The sequence below is a fragment of the Bubalus bubalis genome, chromosome 2 (genome assembly GCF_019923935.1).
Source record: "Bubalus bubalis isolate 160015118507 breed Murrah chromosome 2, NDDB_SH_1, whole genome shotgun sequence".
Classification (NCBI taxonomy): Eukaryota; Metazoa; Chordata; class Mammalia; order Artiodactyla; family Bovidae; genus Bubalus; species Bubalus bubalis.
Genome location: NC_059158.1, coordinates 96,758,232 through 96,778,819, shown reverse-complemented (window position 1 = coordinate 96,778,819; position 20,588 = coordinate 96,758,232). Strand labels below are relative to the sequence as shown.

At 34.2% G+C, this 20,588-nt stretch overlaps 1 protein-coding gene across 8 annotated transcripts in view; it reads left to right on the top strand.

Annotated features, from left to right (window-relative positions):
• RIF1 (replication timing regulatory factor 1) overlaps window positions 1-20,062 on the top strand; it is a 57,598-nt gene extending 37,536 nt beyond the window's left edge. For 3 of the 8 annotated variants that reach the window (XM_044935546.1, XM_006052119.3, XM_006052118.3), the window contains exons 22-36: window positions 1,089-1,353; window positions 2,533-2,575; window positions 3,444-3,646; window positions 4,185-4,284; window positions 5,404-5,523; window positions 6,530-6,681; window positions 7,592-7,672; window positions 7,754-7,808; window positions 8,174-11,377; window positions 13,265-13,411; window positions 13,691-13,768; window positions 13,858-13,973; window positions 14,360-14,513; window positions 18,012-18,120; window positions 18,581-20,062. In XM_044935546.1, coding sequence (XP_044791481.1) covers window positions 1,089-1,353; window positions 2,533-2,575; window positions 3,444-3,646; window positions 4,185-4,284; window positions 5,404-5,523; window positions 6,530-6,681; window positions 7,592-7,672; window positions 7,754-7,808; window positions 8,174-11,377; window positions 13,265-13,411; window positions 13,691-13,768; window positions 13,858-13,973; window positions 14,360-14,513; window positions 18,012-18,120; window positions 18,581-18,795 — 5,042 coding nt within the window. In that variant the 3' untranslated portion in view covers window positions 18,796-20,062. Of the gene's footprint in view, window positions 1-1,088; window positions 1,354-2,532; window positions 2,576-3,443; window positions 3,647-4,184; window positions 4,285-5,403; window positions 5,524-6,529; window positions 6,682-7,591; window positions 7,673-7,753; window positions 7,809-8,173; window positions 11,378-13,264; window positions 13,412-13,690; window positions 13,769-13,837; window positions 13,974-14,359; window positions 14,514-18,011; window positions 18,121-18,580 lie in introns of those variants that run through there. The other 5 variants (XM_006052121.3, XM_006052120.3, XM_025261643.2 and 2 more) reach the window with 5 other exon arrangements.
• Window positions 20,063-20,588: the final 526 nt, after the last annotated feature.

Below are 20,588 nucleotides of genomic sequence, written 5' to 3'. Positions count from 1 at the left end.
CAGACTGAACAATACTTAATCTAATTACCTCTTTGTCAGGAAAATTAAAATTCTCTAAATATAGAAAGGTTATATAGCAAATGATATCAGAATATATTTTTTAAGCCCCTGAAGTTTGATAAGGCATAGATGATGATCCCGTTGTTGAAAGTTTTACATGTTTTGTTAACTTATGAAAAATTAGAATTAACTGAATATCATCTCTATCCATGATCTATAAACCCAGAATTAGAAATGTTTTTTGTTTTCAATCCTTCTCTTGCAAGAGGTGTTCCTGGTTATTTAAATGTATTGAAACTAGGGGAAAAATCTAAAAACTGCCAGCACAAGCTGAGAGGAAACAAAATTTACAAATAGTTGAAATAAAATTGTTGTTATTCATAAATATGCATAAGGATCACTTTGAGAGTTTTTGATAATTTTTACTTTGTAATAATTTGTTTTAGAGAAACTTTGCAAAAATTAAACACAGACACTACTTTTTACTAGGGTTCCTCAGTTATCAGTTGATGCTTTTGCCTTGTTTTCACCCCCACCCCCTTTTCTACTTTTATTTCCTAGAACATTTCACAGCACTTGTAAGACAAGTCTTTGATCTAAAATATTTTTCAAGTCTTGTCTTTCATGACCATTAGAAGTGAAGTAAAGGCAAGGTTAGATTTTGAAGGTCTCTCAATGGGGGTTTATCGTATTTCCTCAATATTAGATTGAGATTCTGTTTCTTTATGGGGCTGCTGAGAAGTAATTCGGTGTTTTCTCATCAGTGCATTATGTCAACAGGTACAGAAGTCAGTTTGTCCCACTATTGATAATGATAACATTTACTGTTTGGTTAAGATCATATCTGTCGGTTTTGCACTATAAAATTCATTAGGAAACACAGTTAATAAATTAATGTTTTGTGGCAAGTTGTTGGAGACTTCGTAAATATGTTGTTACTCAGCATACTTTGATTCATGAGTTACTCATCCATTGATGCTTCTTGCTTAAAACAGTTTCCCAAAGTAGTGGATCATACTGTTTCATTTAATTACATTAGTTTGCTTTAATTACCATTAATTCTAAAAGCTGTCACTGTTTTATCTTAGCACCACAGAGACCTACAGATTGGTCCAAAAAGAAGAAGGAACCTTTAGGGAAGTTGGCTTCTTTAATTAAACTTATTGTGAGAGTGATCTATTCTTTTCACACACTGAGCCTCAAGGAAGTACATTCTGATACTCTCCTCACTATTGGCAACTCAATCACCAGCATTCTTTCCAATGTATTTGGACGTATTTCTCTGCCTTCTATGATCCGGAAAATATTTGCAGCTTTAACAAGACCTCTGGCATTATTTTATGAAAACTCAAAGTAAGTATTTTGCCTTAATAGCTCTTAGACTTAAACATATATAACTAGATATGGGTAGCAAACTTGTTGTCATATCAGCTTTGTTGTTAAAGATCTTAATCTTTAAAGTTTACTGGAGTGGATGATATATGAAACTATGCTTTTGTTAAAAAGATAGCTCAAATAATAAAATATGAGGTAGAAATTGGAAGTCCCTTTATTTTTCATTCTTAATCCAGCACAATTTTTACTTTAGTGCATCTCTTTACAGAATTGTTAATACAAAAAGCTTACATGTTAAATATATAATGTATATGACTTGACATACTACTTAGCAGTTAAGTATATGATATTCACTTAACCTAAGTATCTCATTGTTTTTAATGTCTGCATAGGACTCCATGACACTTTACCCAATTTCCTGTTGGACATGTTTTCTAGTCTTTGCTCTCATAACTAACAATATCACAGGTCAATATATTTGTACATAAATCATTTGCCACTATTCCTGCAGAACAGGGCTTAAAATGAAATTGTTGGTTCAAAAAGTATGTGCATTTAAATTTCTGAATTACTCTTCAGAAGTTTGTGTTGTTTTATATTACCTTTTGCATTTGAACCAAAGCAAGCAGTATATAAGAGAAAAACCACGAAAAAAATCCCAACATATTTTAAAGAAGTATTTTGAGAGAATTCATCAGTGTTCTTTATAGCAAGCTTATGTGGTTCAGTAATAATACAGTCTGCTTTTCATAAACACAGAGGAAGCTTTAGGAACAGATTTAATGGAACTTCAAATTTATTAAGTTTTTGCAAGTCTTTTTTAGTCCTTAAACTTCATAAAAATTCTTTAAAAAGCATAAAAACAGGTGACTAGTAATAATACTTTGAGATCTATTCCAGGTGTTTTTCTTTAACTCCTGTGTTAAAAGACAGGTTTGTTTCATATTTAAAAACTTCATTAAAAAGCATAGAAACAGGTGACTAGTAATAATACTTTGAGGTCTATTCCAGATGTTTTTCTTTAACTCCTGTGTTAAAAGACATGTTTGTTTCATGTTTAATGTTTGCAGTTTGACATTTTTTGTTAAGTCTTTGGGCACCTTTTTATATCATTATACGTCTCAGTTTTGGGCTGCATTACAGTGTTTCTAGGTTTATGTTCTAAAATATAAACGGTACTCTTTGTTTTTCTTCTAGGCTTGATGAAGTTCCTAAAGTGTATAGTTGTATGAACAACAAGGTACAAATAGACATTGTTCATAAAACATACTTTCATGAAGAAAAGTTTTAGAATTTAAATGTCTCCCTTCAATATAATTCTGCTGATTGTTTTAAAGGGATATCATTATGCTTTAATTTTAATGAACTTTTGATATGAAATGGGTATAATCCAAGGATCATTCATGATTTAATAATATTGCCTTAAATTCATATAACTCAACTACTCCTGTCTCATTCTTTTATGTGTGAAGGTAATTGGCTCCAAGGTTAGGCAACTATTAATCTCACAATTTATGTGAAAACAAGTTTCTTCTGTTAATGGAAAATAAGCTTGAATTCAAGCTGTTCTATCAATAAAGTAAGTTCTTGTCAGCTTATAGAGAGTATTATATATTGAAGGTGATGAGAGCTTTTAAAAAGCCACTTGAGGACTTCCTGGTGGCCTGCCAATGCAGACGACATAGGTTCTTTCCCTTATCTGGGAAGGTCCTGCATCCTGCGGAACATAGAAGCCTGCATGCCACAGCTACTGAGCCAGTGCTCTAGAGCCCTGGAGCTCAACTAATGAGCCTGTGTGCTGCAGCAGCTGAAGCCTGTGTGCCTTAGAGCTCATGCTCCACAACAGAAGTCACCCCAATGAGAAGCCCAAGCATCACAACTAGAGAGTAGCCCCCACCCATTCTGTGCAGCTAGAGAAAAGCCTGTGCAGCAACAAAGACGAAGCACAGCCAAAAATCAATAAAAATTGTTTTAAAGTCATTTGAGTTTTAAAAATTGAAATGATAACATACTCTGTGAGTTGTTTAGTATGCATTGTGCTTTTATTTTTTCTCTCTGAAAAGTAACATTTCTAAGTGTTACCCTAATGAACTTTTTCTTTTTCCTAGTTAGAAAAGCTACTAGGAGAAATTATTGCTTGTCTACATGTCAGCTACACTGGAACTTATGACAGTGAACTTCTTGAACAGATCTCGCCATTATTATGCATAATATTTTCACACAAGAACAAACAGATAAGAAAACAAAGTGCTCAGTTCTGGAATGCCACATTTGCTAAAGTGACGATGTTGATTTATCCTGAGGAGTTAAAGTATGCTAACAATAAAACTTTATATAGTTACTCTGTTCTGATTATGTAAATTGACATTTTGGTTTTAACATAAATCCTTATGTAGAATCACTGTAGAGGATTTCCTAGTTAAAATATTCTTGTTTGGAGTACATGGTAATTATTAAAATTATTCGACCCTTTGCTTTGGTCCTTAGAATAAACTTAGTTTTAGAAACATAAAAAGCAGTTTCAAATTATGCTTAACAAAAGGAGTTTCCAACAAGGGGCAGGAAGCTGATGGCTATTAAATCTACCTGATATGTACTTAATGTAACAGTCTGCTCTTGTTTGAAATTTATGGTGAAAGTTTGAGAAGTTTTTAAAGAATAAAATTCAGAAACTGAAGAGTTTAGTGAAAAATTCTAATATTGTCTGTAAATTTATCCTGGTTTTATGTATGTAGAGTAAGAAACAGTCTAAGCTGGATGTGTTTTTATCACTTTAAAATTGTAATTGAACTGTTCTTAAAATGCCAACAGTACTACTTAATTCAAAGTATATTTACTTATATTTGAAGGCCAATACTAAAACAAGCCAAACAAAAATCTCTGCTTTTATTGCCTGGTTTGGAAAATGTTGAAATTATGGAGGAATCCAGTGGACCATATTCAGATATGGTAAGTTGAGGGAGGGGCGTTTTTGTTTACTTTTATATGATGTTTGAGTGATTTATTGGATATCATTGTAACTTTAAAAAGGACAGAAGCTTAAGACTGATTGAAGAGATAAAACCTGAACAGAAGAGTTCCACAACATAGGGGTTTTGCATACAGTTAGTTGTGTGGCCTGGAAAACTTACAAATTAAAAGGCAGTAAATTTCACCATAGGTTCTCATGTAAATAATACTCAATTCTTATTCATTAATGATCTTTTATTTTAAAAAACTGGCACCTCATGTATTGCTTTACAGAGGTCAGTATTATTAAGATATGGTTAAATGTTGCTTTGTATAAACTAGGAATTCTAGTTACTATTCCCCACCTAAGAGCTACACTTCATTTTCTCATTTCTTTCATTGAATCGCATTCCTTCTGTTAGAGAAACAAATCATTGATATCACATTTTCCATTTGGAACAAGGTTACTGTAGTTAATAATACTAGATGACTATGAAGATTAAGGAGTAAAGATAAAAGTACTATATACGCATCAGGTAGAACACTCTTAGGCACTTTGTTCCTATTCAACAACAAAAGAGTCTAGCTATTATTTGTTTAGAACCTGTAAGAGAATACATTATAGCTAAGTACTCTATTTAGTTTTATTTTTTGGATAAAATTAAAATTCTCATCAGAAAATTATCTAGACTGTTTGAGACTCATTCAGTGTAATATGGCTCAAAAAAACCATATATTCTGGTAGGGGGGCCTGATAGTATTTTCTGTCATGTATGTTTTATTGTTTAAAGTGTTATGGTTTGGGTTTTTCTGTTAAAAAAGTTTCCAGTAATAAGTGGGATATTTGAATCCCGTAATTTGTTTTTAGAATATTTATTTGGTATAGCTTATTTTAGAATTTATAAAATTAAATGATGCAAAGCTAATGCTGTGTAAGTTGGAGACACCAAATCTATTTGCTGTTACTGTATTAGACAATGGCTTTGTTTTCTTTGACATGATCTAGTAGATTTGAATACTCAAATTTGAAATAAATATTGATTACACTGTAATTACCAGTGTGAAAAGGATAAATAAACATTTGCACATAATGAAATTGTTTTATTTTTATAAAAACAGACAGAAAATTCCCAATTAAATATGAAGATAAGTGGCATGGAAAGAAAATCAAGTGGAAAAAGAGACTCTTTTTTGGCACAAACAAAGGATACAAAAGACAGTATGAAACCACCAGCTAAAGTATGTTTTTCCAAAGTGTATTTAATAGAACTCCTAAGATTAATATATATACCAGCTTGAGAACATACAACTTCTAACTGGAAGAAAAAGCTGTTAAAAACTAAATAAAAGATGGGATTATAGGGAAATATAGTTTGGCCTAGAAAGACTATCAAGATGGTATGGAAATCTTGACACTTTGGGAGATGATTACTTCTTAGTAAAGTTAAATCTGCATAATACTAAGTGTTTATTTAGTATAATTACTCCAGGCAGTAACCCTCTTCAGATAGAATGAAACTAGATTTGAATAACTTAGGTAGGATGAAAGTAGAATATTTTAGAGCTTCCTTTATTGACTAGAAAGAGAATGCCTACATAAGACATTTGTCATAACCTCATATATAAAACTAGATATCTAGTAGCTAGTGGCAAATTAACCAAGTTTCAGATAGTCTTTCTTCTAGGACCTCCAGTAAAGAGGTTATTCTAGAATCTTAAGACCATGGCTCTGGAAAAATGAAAGAAAAATATTTTTAAAGAATAAGTTTGACACAGTCTTGTAGCATTATAAAGTAAAATGGAAACACCTGTGCTGAAATTGTGTAAAAGTGGCATTGGGTACCAATATTAGTATGTTGGGCATATGATTTTGGCAACTTTTACTTGAGTAGTTTGTGCTTCAACTTGAAATCACAGATGTACTTTTTTTCCTGCCAAACCACTTGATTTGTGCGTGCTGGGCTGAAAAACATATTTGTTTTACCATGCTTCCCTGGTAAGCACACATTTGCCTGCTACTTAAAGAGGTGTAATTTTATTTTCTGAGTATTTAATACAAGCAGAATGAAAAGAAAGCTAGGGACATGGTACTAATTATAATTATCCAGGAATATCCAATAGGTTTGAGCTTCAAACTTCCTAGTCATCATCCAAAACCATTATCAGAGTGCCAAAGAGAGATTGATTGATGTATTGGAAAATAATTTAGAAACTCAAAATGTGCATTTACTGTTTCAATTTCCAGTTGCAGCTAGAGTCTTCAACTCCAAAAGCAAAGAGTGAAATGCCTTTAGAAGAAGAAAAGTCTACTGACTTTGTGTTTATACCTCCAGAAGTAAAAGAAACAAAGGAAAGAATACTAACTGAACACCAGAAAGAAGTACTCAAAACAAAGAGGTTTGTAGTACTTTTATCTTGAATTGAATTTTCTGTACTTACATTTAGATTTCATGCAGCAAACATAATTTTGAGTTTAGAACTAAGATACTGGTATATTGTACAGTATTTGAAATGTCAAAAAGATTGTACATAGCCATATTTCATAGTGTGTCGGGCTATCTTGAAATGCACCAAATGTTCCTAAACTGAATCCCTTTATTAAGGTCTTGAAAGATCAGGGAAATGGTTTCATGGAAAATCTGGGAAATAGGCATCTAAGACTTGATTTTATATTGTTCTTAAAAGGTAACTAGATGTAGAATTGTAAGCTTAATTGTAAGAATATCAAATATTGAAGTTGTTGTTTAGTGGCTAAGTCATGTCTGACTCTTTGCAACCCCAAAGACTGCAGCACGCCAGCCTTCCATGTCCTTCACTTCTCCCCAAGTTTGTTCCAAGTCATGTCCATTGTGTTGTTGATACCATCCATCCATCTCATCTTCTGTTGCCCCTTGTTTCTCCTGCCCTCAATCTTTCCCAGCATCAGGGTCATTTCCAGTGAGTCTGCTGTTTGCATCAGGTGGCCAAAGTATTGGAGTTTCAGCTTCAGCATTAGTCCTTCCAGTGAATATTCAGGGTTGATTTCCTTTAGAATTGAGTAGTTTGATCTCCTTGCTTTTCAGGGTACTCTCAAGGGGCTTCCCTGGTTGCTCAAGCAGTAAAGAATCTGCCTGCAATGCAGGAAATCTAGGTTTAATCCTTGAGTCAGAAAGATCCCCTGCAGAAGGAAATCAGTATTCTTGCATGGAGAATTCCGTGGACAGAGGAATGTAGTCTGGCGGGCTACAGTTCATGTGGATGCAGTGTCAGACACGATTGAGAAACTTAATAGACACAATATTAAAGTTAGTCTTAAAATCTTTTTCAGGTGTGATATTCCTGCCATGTATAATAATCTGGATGTTTCACAAGATACTTTATTTTCTCAGTATAGTCAGGAAGAATCTATGTAAGTATAGAAATTGCTGAAGTAACTGATTTTCTGGTTCTTTATTAACAGTATTCTAATTTGCACACTTATTTATTTCAGGGAAATATCTACTTTAATTGAAAAATCAAAAGAAGACTCCAAGATGATATTTAAGGTATATTGTTATTTTCATATTTTGGGGTTTTTCAAATCAGCTTTCCATTATTGAGTCTCTTATATTAACGTTAAGATTTGTTCTGTAATATCTTAACTCTCCTTAGCAGTCTTTAGCAGAATTATAGTTGTTTTATGTGTGGATCTGTATCTGTGTGAGTGCATGTTTGTTTAAATGTATTTGGCTTTATCAAATACTTAAATTGGAAACACAAATTAATGAGCATCTACCATCACCTTTGGAATATTTTTAAAATGTTGAAAGTCAGATTGCCCTTTGACTTGCTAAAGTTTTAAACAGAATTTCTCCAGAAAGTCAGACTTATTTGCTGGTTAATCTGTATGTATGTGTACATTTTTGTGCAGGAGGAACAAAAGGAGAATGACATTGTCGTTCCTCAACATGTCATGGAAAACTGCGGTATGGATGAACATCTTGAAAAGGCTTCCCTTTTGAATAATGAGTGTGGTTCTATTGAGGAAACCAGTCCAAAAATACTGAGCAGTAATAATGATGCCAGGAAAAAAGCTTTAATTGCTTCAAGTAAACCAACAGAATGTGCATCTACTACAGAAAATCCATCTGGTGTCAGCAGTAGCTCGGTTTCTAATGCCACCATTTCTGGAGCTCCCCTACAGCCTACAAGTCGAAGGCAATCCTTTATTACTTTGGAAAAGTTTGATGGTTCAGAAAATAGACCTTTTAGTCCGTCACCCTTGAATAATATGTCGTCAACTGTAATAGTGAAAAGTAACCAGGAAGGCATGGCTAAAACAGATAACCCATCAAAAGCAAAGAAAAGAGAAGTGGCTCTTCCCAAATCTGATTCTGAAAAAATAACACATGGGACTAAGAGATCAAGCCGAAGGTTGAGTAAATCTGAACCAATAGGGAGTAAAAAGTCTAAACCCTTAATGAGATCTGAACAAGAGAAAAGTACTCAAGAATCTGTTGATGGCACAATAGCCTTAGAAAATAACCCACCTGGCTTGCTTAATCAGACAGAATGTGTGTTAGATAATCAGGTTCATCTCTCTGAATCTACAGTGGAGTATGAGGATACAATGCTTGAATCAACAGTGGAGAATACTGTATTAGAAAACAATACTGTAGAAGAGAGAACCTTAGAAATTAACTTGGAATCCAAAGAAAACACACCCCCAGCCATAATAACGGATCAGACAGTAAATGAGGATAGTCATATTCAGGTAACTCCAAATCAGAAAACTCTTAGGCGATCTTTAAGGCGACGTTCAGAAACAGCAGAACCAACCACTGATAGCCAAGATAAAGAAAATAATCATCAAAAAAGAGAAAAGACTCCGCAGAAGAGTCCGTTACATGTAAAAGATGATGTTTTACCTAAGCAAAAATTGTTTTCTGAACAAAGTGTACAGGAAAACTTAGTTGACAAAGGAAATAATTTACATGAGAAGGCTTTTGGGGAGACCAGTGCTAATGCTGAAATTGATGAAAATAGAAGAAAGCCAGATCTTGAGAATACTAAATCTGAAGGAGATGGTGTGCAGGACATGGCAGATAAATCCTCTGAGAAACCAGTAAGGGGACGAACACGATACCAAACGAGAAGAGCATCCCAGGGTTTACTTTCCAGCATTGAAAACTCAGAATCTGATAGTTCTGAGGCAAAAGAAGAAGGTTCTAAAAAGAAAAGATCTGGAAAATGGAAGAACAAAAGCAGCGACAATGTTGACATTGAAGATCAAGAAGAGAAAATGGTAAAACAGGAATGTATAAAAGTTGAAAATCAGGCACATGATTATAAAGAGAATCCTGAAGTAGACAAAGATATAAAATCTCAAATCGGTGAAAAAGGAGATGAAAGTAATACTGTAACTCTTCAAGATTCTACCGTATCTCCAGATTTATTACAAGTTTATGATGATGTATTGAGTACTTCTGAGGGAAAAAGTAAAAGTAACAAAGATGCAGACCATTCCTTTTCAAATCCTTCTGTGCCAGAATCAAATCTAAGGACTAGAAATGCCAATAAGAGGTTACATAAGCGGGATTCTATAGAAAATAGCATGGGGGAATCCTCAAAAATAGGGACATCAGACATTCCTTTGCTTTCTGAAAAAACTCTTCAGACAGTAGAATGCCAGCACAAGAGAAGTAGGAGGGTGAGGCGATCTAAAGGTTGTGATTGTTGTGGAGAAAAATCACAGTCTCAGGAAAAGTCATTTATTGGGTTAAAGGATACAGAAAATTACGATGTAAAAGTCAATGAAACAAAAAAGACAGATGGGGAAACACCTGTATCTATTTCAGAAACTTCGAAAGCTGATCTGTCCTCGGAGGTTAAACTTTTAGATGAGCATCATAGTGTGAATTTCCATTTGGATCTCAAGGAGGAGAATGATACTACTAATGATTCATTAATTATATCTGAAACTGAGTTAAAAGAAAATACTACTCAAAGCTTTCTTCCTTCTGAAATGGTAAAATTTAAAGAAACTTCTCGTAGGGATTCTGAGGAAGCAATATCTCTAGAAACCCAGGAGCCATCTAATAAGAAATGTAAAACTGTTGACCCACATTTAGATGTTTCCAAAGATATTTCACTGAAATGTTTTTCTTTGGAGACCAAAGAAGAAAAGTCAGAGGCCGCTCCGAAAGAGGAATTGAGTACAGAGAACATTGTTATTGTTGAATCAAATGCAGAATCAAATCCTGAAGAAGTAGATGCTATGGAATTGAATGTAGAAAATGATCAGTCTGAAGCTGGCTTCTCTGAACAAAAGAATGTCAAAACTAGTATTTCAGGGAAAGAAGTAACAGAGGAAAACAGTGAAAGAATGGATACACCTGAAAAACTGAAAGCCAATGAAGCAGTAACTGAGGAATTTAATTTAGCTACTGATTATTTGGATACTCGGACACCTGTAAAAGTGAATGCTCAGGTAGAGATCTCTGAACAAATAGCGGTTGGGGAGCTAGGCAGAGGAAGTGATGAATCTGATCCAGGCTCATCTGAAGAAATGAACGCTGAAATGAAAAATTGTGAAAGAACAGCGGTTGGTGAGGTGACTACTGAATCCGACCACGTCACTGAAACAGAAGACGAAGATTTAACTACCACAGCTTCTCTGCCTATAGAAGCTGAAACAAAGGAGTTAGATGTAGAAGTCGATCGCTTTGTTCCCGACACACTTGAGATGATCACTGAAGAAGGAAAGGTTGACCCTAACAAAACTGAAACGAATACTGAACCTAATAAATTGGAGGAAACACAGTTAGATGACAATCAGATGGTAGTGGAAAGTAATGAAACTTTACTGGAAGTTCACCATACTTCAGAGAAAGTAGAGGAGATAGCACAACCTCTGACATCTGAAACAGGTATTTCTGGACTTATATCAGAAGACAGTAATACATCTCCTCAAAAATTAAAGGATATTGATCCTTTACTCATGTCAGCAAACGAGAGTCCTAGTGGCATGCACACACGTTGTGTGTGGTCTCCTTTGGCTTCTCCATCCACCAGCATTTTAAAGAGAGGACTAAAAAGACCCCAAGAAGATGAAATCTCGTCACCTGTCCACAAGGTAGGGGGATGGATGCTGAATGTTCATGAGTCCAAGGTTAATTGGGAGAGTTTGGCCACTTGCTGACTCTTGGTGAATGATGGGATATTGGGTGTACATGACCATTCGTTATGAATATATGCTATGATAGGGAAAAGGGCAGGCAGAACGCGGACGTTGAGAAAAAGACTGAAGCCCTTTAGGTATTCCTTTATTTCAGGACCTGGTGTCTGTCGCTCAGTTGTGCTCGACTCTTTGCCACCCCATGGACTGCAGCCTGCCAGGCTCCTCTGTCCATGGGATTTTCCAGGCAGGTATACTAGAGTGGTTTGCCATTTCCTTCTCCAGGGGATCTTTCCGAACCAGGGATCAAACCTGGGTACCTTGCACTGCAGGTGGATTCTTTACTGACTGAGCTACCAGGGAAGCCTAACACTTAGCTATAAATCTTTATATAACCATCACCATTTTTCACATTTTGCAAAATTGATAATCTCTCATAGTGATTTTTTCTCTGCTATATAATACACAAGGAAACACTTAGAAACCGATAAAGGAGCTTTAGTTAGCACTTACTGTGTACTAGGACATTATGCTGTCTGTTTCGCATGTCTTTATATAAACTTAGACCTTTAACAATTAAAAATTTCTTTAGGCTATGCCTTCATTAATTTCTGCATATGATTTCATTTGTAATTAATCTTGTTAACGTCCCCATCTTCTTCACTACATTTAATTCTTGTAGTTTGTACACATATGGATTACCTATGTATCTGCTTTAGTCTCTGACCCTGTGACTTGCACATAGTTTAGAAAGGAAAAGTTGCATGTGCTTTACATAGCTCCACTTGTCCTCTATAACTAGCTATTTTATAAAGGTACTGTATGGGCATTCCTTAATTTTGAAATTGGACCTACCATTTACTGTGGAATATATGTGTTTATGTATACAAACATGTATATATAGATAAAATCATACTGACACGTAATTTTGCCTTTAGCCAGCACATTGTGAAAACTTTCCCAAAATATACTAAAAATTTTTATATTGAGAGTTCAAAGATTAGTTCTTAGGAAACTTAACACTTGAGGGTTTTGGGTTTGGTCTTGCTTTGCTTTTGAATCTTTTACCTTTTTTTTTAATCTTAGGTTTAAATAGGCCATAGAAGTTCTTGAAAAATTTATGAAGATGAAATGTCTTCAGTATACTTTAGATTGTTAATGCCAGTTAACTAGAGTCATGTTTTGTTTGATAGTAGCTCATTTTTAATTTTTATTTACATATGATAGTTTTCTATAGCAGATATTTATAGAAAGTTCCCAATATTTTGGGAATAAGACATTTATATACATATTATGGTTTTGCATGCCCCGTTGGATACTTTTATCAGATAGCTGAGTAGCTGAATAAAGAGTTTAGAAAAGGCCAAAATAACTTCAAGCTGGGCTAAGCTTTTGTTTTTTGTTTAACAAAAAATCCCACCCCATTGCTGTGACTCTCTTACACTCAAAGAATTAAGAACTAAGATTATTAAGGTATACCAAAGGCCAGTTAGTACTGTCTCTGCCTCTTTACCTCGTTCTTTATGGTTTGTAGTAAGCCTATGAGGTTAGTAGAAATTTGTATACTTTTAACTGTCACATGCAATTTCATCAAGTTTCTGCTACTATCCTTTCATTCTCCTCGTTGCTGTACTTTGTAGACAGTTTAGACCATGGATACTTGGAGTGACCTTTGGTCTTGAGTAATATTTGTAAAAACAATCATCAGGAACAACTGCAAGTATGTGCAGTTGAGATAAATTAGGCCTCTAAACATACATGCTATCTTTGGCTGACCTTATAATGAGAGTTTATGGTATTTTTTAAAACTTTTTAAAAATAAAAACATGACTTAAATGTTTTCAGGTTCGCCGTGTCTCCTTTGCAGATCCTATATACCAAGCAGGATTGGCAGATGACATTGATAGGCGATGCTCTATTGTTAGGTGCCATTCTTCAAATAGTTCTCTCATGGTAAAAAGTGTTAAAACTTCACCTACTGTGCAATCTAAGGTAAGCTGTAGGCTTTAAAAAATACATATGCAAACACAGAATTGCATCGGGTAATTTGTCTTTTTAAGAAACAAAGCATACTTCGTTTGGATGTATTTTTCTTTTGTCTGCTTAAGGTGGTAAGAAGCATTGATGAGCCAGCCAGTAATTGATCCAGTAGTAGTAGTATTACATTTTACATTTTCTGAAAATTGTAAGATATGACTGCAGTCTGTCAGTTGTAAAAATAAACTTGTAAATCTAGGGTTCTGAGTTTTTTTTCTCCTTTCTTCTGTCTAGCATAATACCACTTCAGCCAAAGGATTTCTGTCCCCAGGATCACGTAGCTCTAAATTTAAGAGCTCAAAGAAGTGTTTAGTAAGAAGTGCTTTAGTTTTCATGCAACTTTATATTTTCATGTTCAGTTAGGTGACCTCTGTTTAACAGCTTTTGAAATTTATTCTAAGATTGCAGAAATGGCTAAGGAATCGGTGCCATGCCCAACAGAAAGTGTTTACCCTGCTTTGGTGAACTGTGTAGCACCAGTTGAAATCATCTTACCTCAGATTACATCCAACATGTGGTAAGTGGTTATTGATCTCTGGCCTATACCTAGAGATGCCGCTTTGTTAACAGGGATGTTTAAATGATAAGGGTTCTCATGTTTAGAATTAATTTATCCATACTTTCACACATTTAATTTTAGAAGTAAATGAAAATACAGCTGGGAAGATGGTTGAGATAGGGCTGTAATAGAAGTATTGACCGGTTGATCTTGCTTGAGCCAGGCATATACATCAGATTCAAATTTTGTTGTAAATGCACGTATGTCCGTCCTCTGTGGGATAGGTGTGTCTACGTAAATTTTGTTATGATTGCGCTTAAATCAGAAAATTCAATTGGATAGGCCCTTACAAATAGAAAATATAAAACTTTGTGACGTTTTTCCTGTTTCTCTTATCTCTTTAGGGCAAGAGGACTGGGACAGCTCATTAGAGCCAAGAATATAAAAACAATTGGCGATTTGAGTACCCTTACAGCATCTGAAATAAAAACTCTTCCTATCCGTTCTCCAAAAGTGTCTAATGTAAAAAAGGCTCTCAGAATATATCATGAGCAGCAGGTAAAGACATAGATGTTAAATTGTGTATGAGTAAATGATGAAACAGTACAACTCCAAAAGTTTGCGTTTCAAGTATTGCTTTAAAAGCTCATTTTATATGATGCCTTAACTTCCTTTCCCTTGCAGTCAAGAGTAACTTAAAAGGTTGATTTATAATTCCACAGAGAAGTTTACTTATTTGTTTTGTACTGTTATTGTGTATTACACCTCTTTATTCTTTGAATTCTACTTTTCTAGCTCGTCTTTTATGTATACCAAATAAGTGATTGGTTTCCTGGCTGCTATTTCTAAAACCTAGATGTTCAGATCTAAACATTTACCCCCAAAAAATCTTGCAGATTTGTGGTTAACAGTATTTTGATTTTGATATCCAAGGCAGTTGTGATCATTTTTTTTTTAACTTGTTCTTCCTATCAACTTTTAACACACAAACATTTCAGGTTATGGACATTTCTTAAGATTCTTATGAAAACCGAGATTCTTTTCCCTCTAAAAATACGTGTAGAAAATTTTGTATATCATTTCAGAAGAATTTACAAACTGTCTGAAACCCATTCAGAAACCTTTTATGTATTCATCGATAGGCAAAACTGTGAATAAATAAAAAATGGAGTATGTTAAGAGTGAAAATGGTGTTCTGTTAGAATTTCTGAGATTGGAGTTTGCAGGCTACTGAAGACTTCAGTATTCTTAAAAGTCCTTGATTTATTAGTTTTGTTTGATCTTTTAAAACATTTAACCAGTTCAAGAAAAACAAAAACTATTAGTAATTTGCATTTTTGTAAGATGAAGAGTTGAAAGTGCTTTATTGAGGTACAGCCACATACCATAAAATTTGCCCCCCCAAAGCACACAAGTGGTTTTTTAGTACAGTCACAAAGTACCACAGCCTTCACCAAGACCTAATTTTAGAACATTTTTTATTCTTTTAAAAAACGGAAAAACCTCTCACCCATTCATCAGTCACTGCATTTCCATCTCCAAAGCAACTATTAATTTTGTCTCTCTTATTGTGGACATTTCATAAAAGGTGGGTTCTTATAACCTGTATATAGTCTTTTGTGATTGGTTTCTTTAACTGAGCATAGTGTTTTCAAGGTTCACAAGTATTAGTACTTCATTCTTCTTTATGGTTAAATAGTAGGTTGATGCAAAAGTAATTGTGGTTTCAGACCTTGACTTTTAAAACATTATATGAATAACTAGGTTCAAACACATCTTTATTAATCAAAATAGGAACTATTATAGTCAACACATTTTTCCCGGTGAGAAATGTTTGTTTATTCTTGTGGTGTAAAAATCTATCCTTTGAGAGTCGATGAACCTCTTGAAAGTAGTTTCTGCCTACTGCTGGTTGTGGAAATGTTTTCCCTGGAAAAAAGTTGTCGAGATGCTTGAAGAAGTGGTAGTTGGTTGGCGATAGGTCAGGTGAATATGGCAGATGAGGCAAAACTTTGTAACCCAAGTTGTTCGTTCAACTTTTGAAGTGTTAGCTGTGCAACATGCGGCTAGACATTATTATGGAGGAGAATTGGGGTAATTCTGTTGACCAATGTCAGCTGCAGGGGTTGCAGTTTTCGGTATATCTCATCAATTTGCTAAGCATACTTCTCAGATGTAATGGTTTCGCCAGGATTCAGAAAGCTGTAGTGGATCAAATGGGCTGCAGACCACCAAACAGTGACCATGACCATTTTTTGGTACAATTTTGTCTTTGGGAAGTGCTTTGGAGCTTCTCAGCCTAGCCACTGAGCTGTTCATTGCTGGTTGTTGTACAAAATCCACTTTTCATTGCGTGTCACAATCTGAGAAATGTTTTGTTGTTACTGTGTATAATAAGAGATGACGACACTTAAAAATGATATTTTTTTGATTTGCAGTCAGCTCATGAGGCACCCACTTATCAAGCCTTTTTACCTTTCCAATTTGCTTCAAACACGGAGCAACTGTAGACGTTGAGTACTTGGGCAACTTCTCTTGTAGTTGTAAGAGGATCAGCTTTGATAATGGCTCTCACTTGGTCTTTGTCAATTTGCGATGGTCAGCCACTATACTTCTCATCTTCAAGGCTCTTGTCTCCTTTTCAAAACTTCTTGAACTACCACTGGACTGTATGTTCCTGAGCAGTTCCTGGGCCAAATGCGTTGCTGATGTTGCGAGTTGACTGCTCTTTTTGTGACTCATTTTGAACTCAAATAAGAAAATTACTCACACTTGTTTTTTGTGTAATATCATTTCCATAATCTAAATAAATATAAATAGCAAGTAATAAGTCATTAGCAAAAAAACATAAAGCGAGAAATGCTCATTAAAATGATGTATAACATAACCACATTTATTTTGGAATGTATTTCAGTATCAAATGATGAATTTCAACTGTGAAAACTAGAATTACGTTTGCACCAACCTAATAATACCTCATTCTATGACTGTACAGCATTTTGGTTATCCATTCATCACTTAGTGAACATTCGGGTTGTTGACACCCTTTTCTATTACAAATATGCTGTTATGTACATTCATATACAAGTTTTTGTGTGGACATGTTTTTTATTTTTCTTAGGTATATCTGTAACAGAATCTAATTTCTGGGTCATACGGGAACTCTGGCTTCCCTGGTGGCTCAGCAGTAAAGAATGTGCCTGCCAAATGCAGGAGATGCCGGTTAGATCCCTGAGTCAGGAAGATCCCCTGGAGAAGGACAAAGCAACCCACTCTAATTTTCTCGCTTGGGAAATCCCATGAATAGAGAAATCTGGTGGGCTGTAGTCCATGGAGTGGCCAAAAGAGTCAGTTGTATATAAACAACCCCCAGTGATTTTAAGCAGCTAAGTATAACCCCTTAATTTTATTCTCCAGATTACAAATCTTGCAGGTAGTGTCCCTTCACATTTTTATAAACCTAAGTTGTGGGAATGGTTATGGGTGTTGAGGAAGGGGAAATTCAAAATTTGATAAATTTAAGTCATTGAATTCAGGGGTCTTTTCTTTTTGGATGAAATTATCAGTCCGTGGAGTTGCAAAGAGTTGGACACGATCTGATGACTAAACAGCAGAAACTTTAACAATCTGAAAGTAGCATTTTCTCAATCAGCAATCAATAAGCCCTGTTCCCAGAGCTTTGAAAATTGTGTTCTTTTTTTAAAAAAAGAAGTCCATATATTTAAGCTTGAAAATGTCTGCCTTAGACTTGCTTTTCCCATGTTCCCAAACCTGGAGACTAAAATGTAATTTTTCTTGGCTACCACGGCTATATTTCTGGACAAATTCATTAAGAAATAATATAAATTCCTTAACCATCTCTTTGAAAAACCACTACATAGTTCTGTTTTTGTGTTAGTAGAACCATCGGTTCTTAACAGTATTAGCTAGACTGTAAAACATAGTATGTCAGATTCTTTTCCAGTATTAGTGGTTTTATTATTATTAGTCCTGTTAAAAATAACTCAGTTTGTCACTTTTGTTTTTATTTTTACTTATCTTAACGCATAAATCAAGGTGAAGTCTCGTGGACTAGAAGAGATTCCAGTTTTTGATATTTCTGAAAAAACAATAAATGGAATGGAAAATAAATCTATCTCTCCTGATGAAGAAAGACTTGCCTCAGGTATATTTTAACAAAACGGGACAGTTTTATAAGATTGGTTGACTTTATTGAAGAAATATTTTGTTATTCTGCTTTTAGTTCTAATTTGAGCATGCTCTGTGAATTTTTTTGTGTGATAGTTGTCAAATAACATGAAAAAATAACTGACTTCAAGTATATCCAGTTGCTTTTTCTCTAATTGACAACTTTTATTCTATCAAGATATAAAATCAGGATATAAACATTGCGATCAAGTTATGTTCATGAAAATGAAGTAGTCAGGATTTCTTTAGTGGCACAGAATAAGCTATGGTGATTTTTCTGTAGCCTCACTCTCTTGATCTTGAGCAGGGGCTACCTCAGCAAGCACTCTTAATTTGAAACCTAGGCACTTAAATTTTTTATTAACTTAGAAGGAAATGCAAGTTAAGATGTATCTGGAATAGATTTTAATAGTGCTATTTTCTTCTCTTTCCTTTAGATTTAATCGATCCTGTTGCTTTAGAAGCTCCGTTATCTAAAAATCTTGTGGCACAGATTAGTGCACTTGCTCTTCAACTAGATTCAGAAGATCTCTATAATTATTCAGGAAGCCAGCTATTTGAAATGCACGAGAAACTTGGTAGCATGGCAAACTCTATAATTAAAAATCTGCAGTCACGTTGGAGGTCACCAGCCCATGAAAATTCTTTTTAGTGTTTTAAGAGAAAATTGAATTTTTTTTTTTTAAATCACTGGATTTGTTGACTCATAAAGTAAGTTCTGAAATATAGCACAATTTCGGACTGAATGTTTGCAAAGTTGGTAATTTCAAATGCTAAAGAACAGTAGCTTATTAAGTTAATTTTGTGAGTGAGAGCAATCTTTCCTGTATAACATATTTTCTTGGCTGCTATGCATAGTTTTTCCAGAACTTAAAGTAGTTTACTGAAATGTGAAAGCAGAAACTACAAGCAAAAGCATAAATTTTGTTTTACGTATTCATGCATATTTTAATGAAACATTTTATGTAATATACCTCTTCTAAGTAAGAAAAACTGAAATTTTTTATTTGAAGTTTTTGCTTAACTGATAAGATGTTTATACTTTCTTTTTTTTTTTTGGTGCTTGAGGTTTAAGAAATATGTTCTTGGTAAAACACCCCAAATGAGAGGCAAAAGAATTTTTTGGAATGTTTTTCACAGACAGAGCAGCTTCATTTGGACAGCTTTCAAGAAAAATAATCAAAAGTTTCAACTTTAGGGGTTAAATATTAAAGCAGAATTTAGTGATTCCATTCATTTGCATTAGCAAATACTTGTGCAGCAGCATTTGCCTGTGAAAATATACTCTTATGAGATACATACTATTCATTTAAAAATGCACGACTGTTTGTACATTATGTATAATTAAGTCTTTAATTTATAAATTTCAGTCTTCGTTAGTTGCATGAGTTTTTCTGTAGCCTCTTGTGAATACCTTTGTTTAATAGAAACATAATTTTGTATATATTGAATACTGAGATATCAGTATGGATAATAGACGTGCTTCGTGGAATTGCTGCAGATATTTGTAGGATTCTGTATCTACAAATAAAACAACAAAAAGTTTTGTACTTAGTTAATAGTTAAACATGAGTTTATTTTCTAAAGTAAGCAGAACAAGTACTAGAAATGAGAAAGTGTTACATGACAACCTTGCTGTTCATTCCCATAACCTTTTTTTTCCCCCTTTTGGTTTGAAAGAGGGGATTAGCCACTAGAAATAGTGCCTCGTTAACATTTCTCTTTAATGGGGAGTTAGCTTGAGTATTTTCATTATAACTTGGATCATAAGAAACCTAGAGCTTATCTGCTCTTTCCACCTATACCTAAAGCAAACTTGGGAGAAATCTGAAAACTGTTCTTTAAAATATGTATGTTTTATTGAGTTAAAAAAAATAGGGTGTATGTAATTAAAACATTTCTAGTTTTACCAACTGGTATTAGTGCCTGCCTTTCCCATATTTGTTTCATCTTTTTAACAAATATCTCACTTGTTTTCTAAATAGAATGAGTAATCTCAGTTTTAGACTTAATTCAGAAGTAACCCCTACTTGAAAAAGCACACATTCATTAACAACTTATGGAAAGTTTAATCCTTGTGTCTTGGTTAGCTTTATATTCGGAAGGGGACTGCCACCCAGTCACGATAAAAGTTGGTTTCATTTTCATGATCCATTATCATTACATTTAAATATTTTGGGGTCTAAGTTTGATATTTATATGCTGAGGATGGTTTTAAAAGAAAATCTGGGACCATTGAACCTGAAGGATTGTAGCTTGAATTTAAACACTTATAATTTTGGTTTAATTTGTCATTTATTCCCCAAGTTCTATGTGAGTAAATAGGCACGTTTTAATTGAACAGGTGTTAGTAGAAGGGATATGTATGTATGTTGAGAGGAATCAGAATTAACTCATTTCGCAACCTCATATCTTAATATTTGTGTGAGCTAAACTTACCTGCTG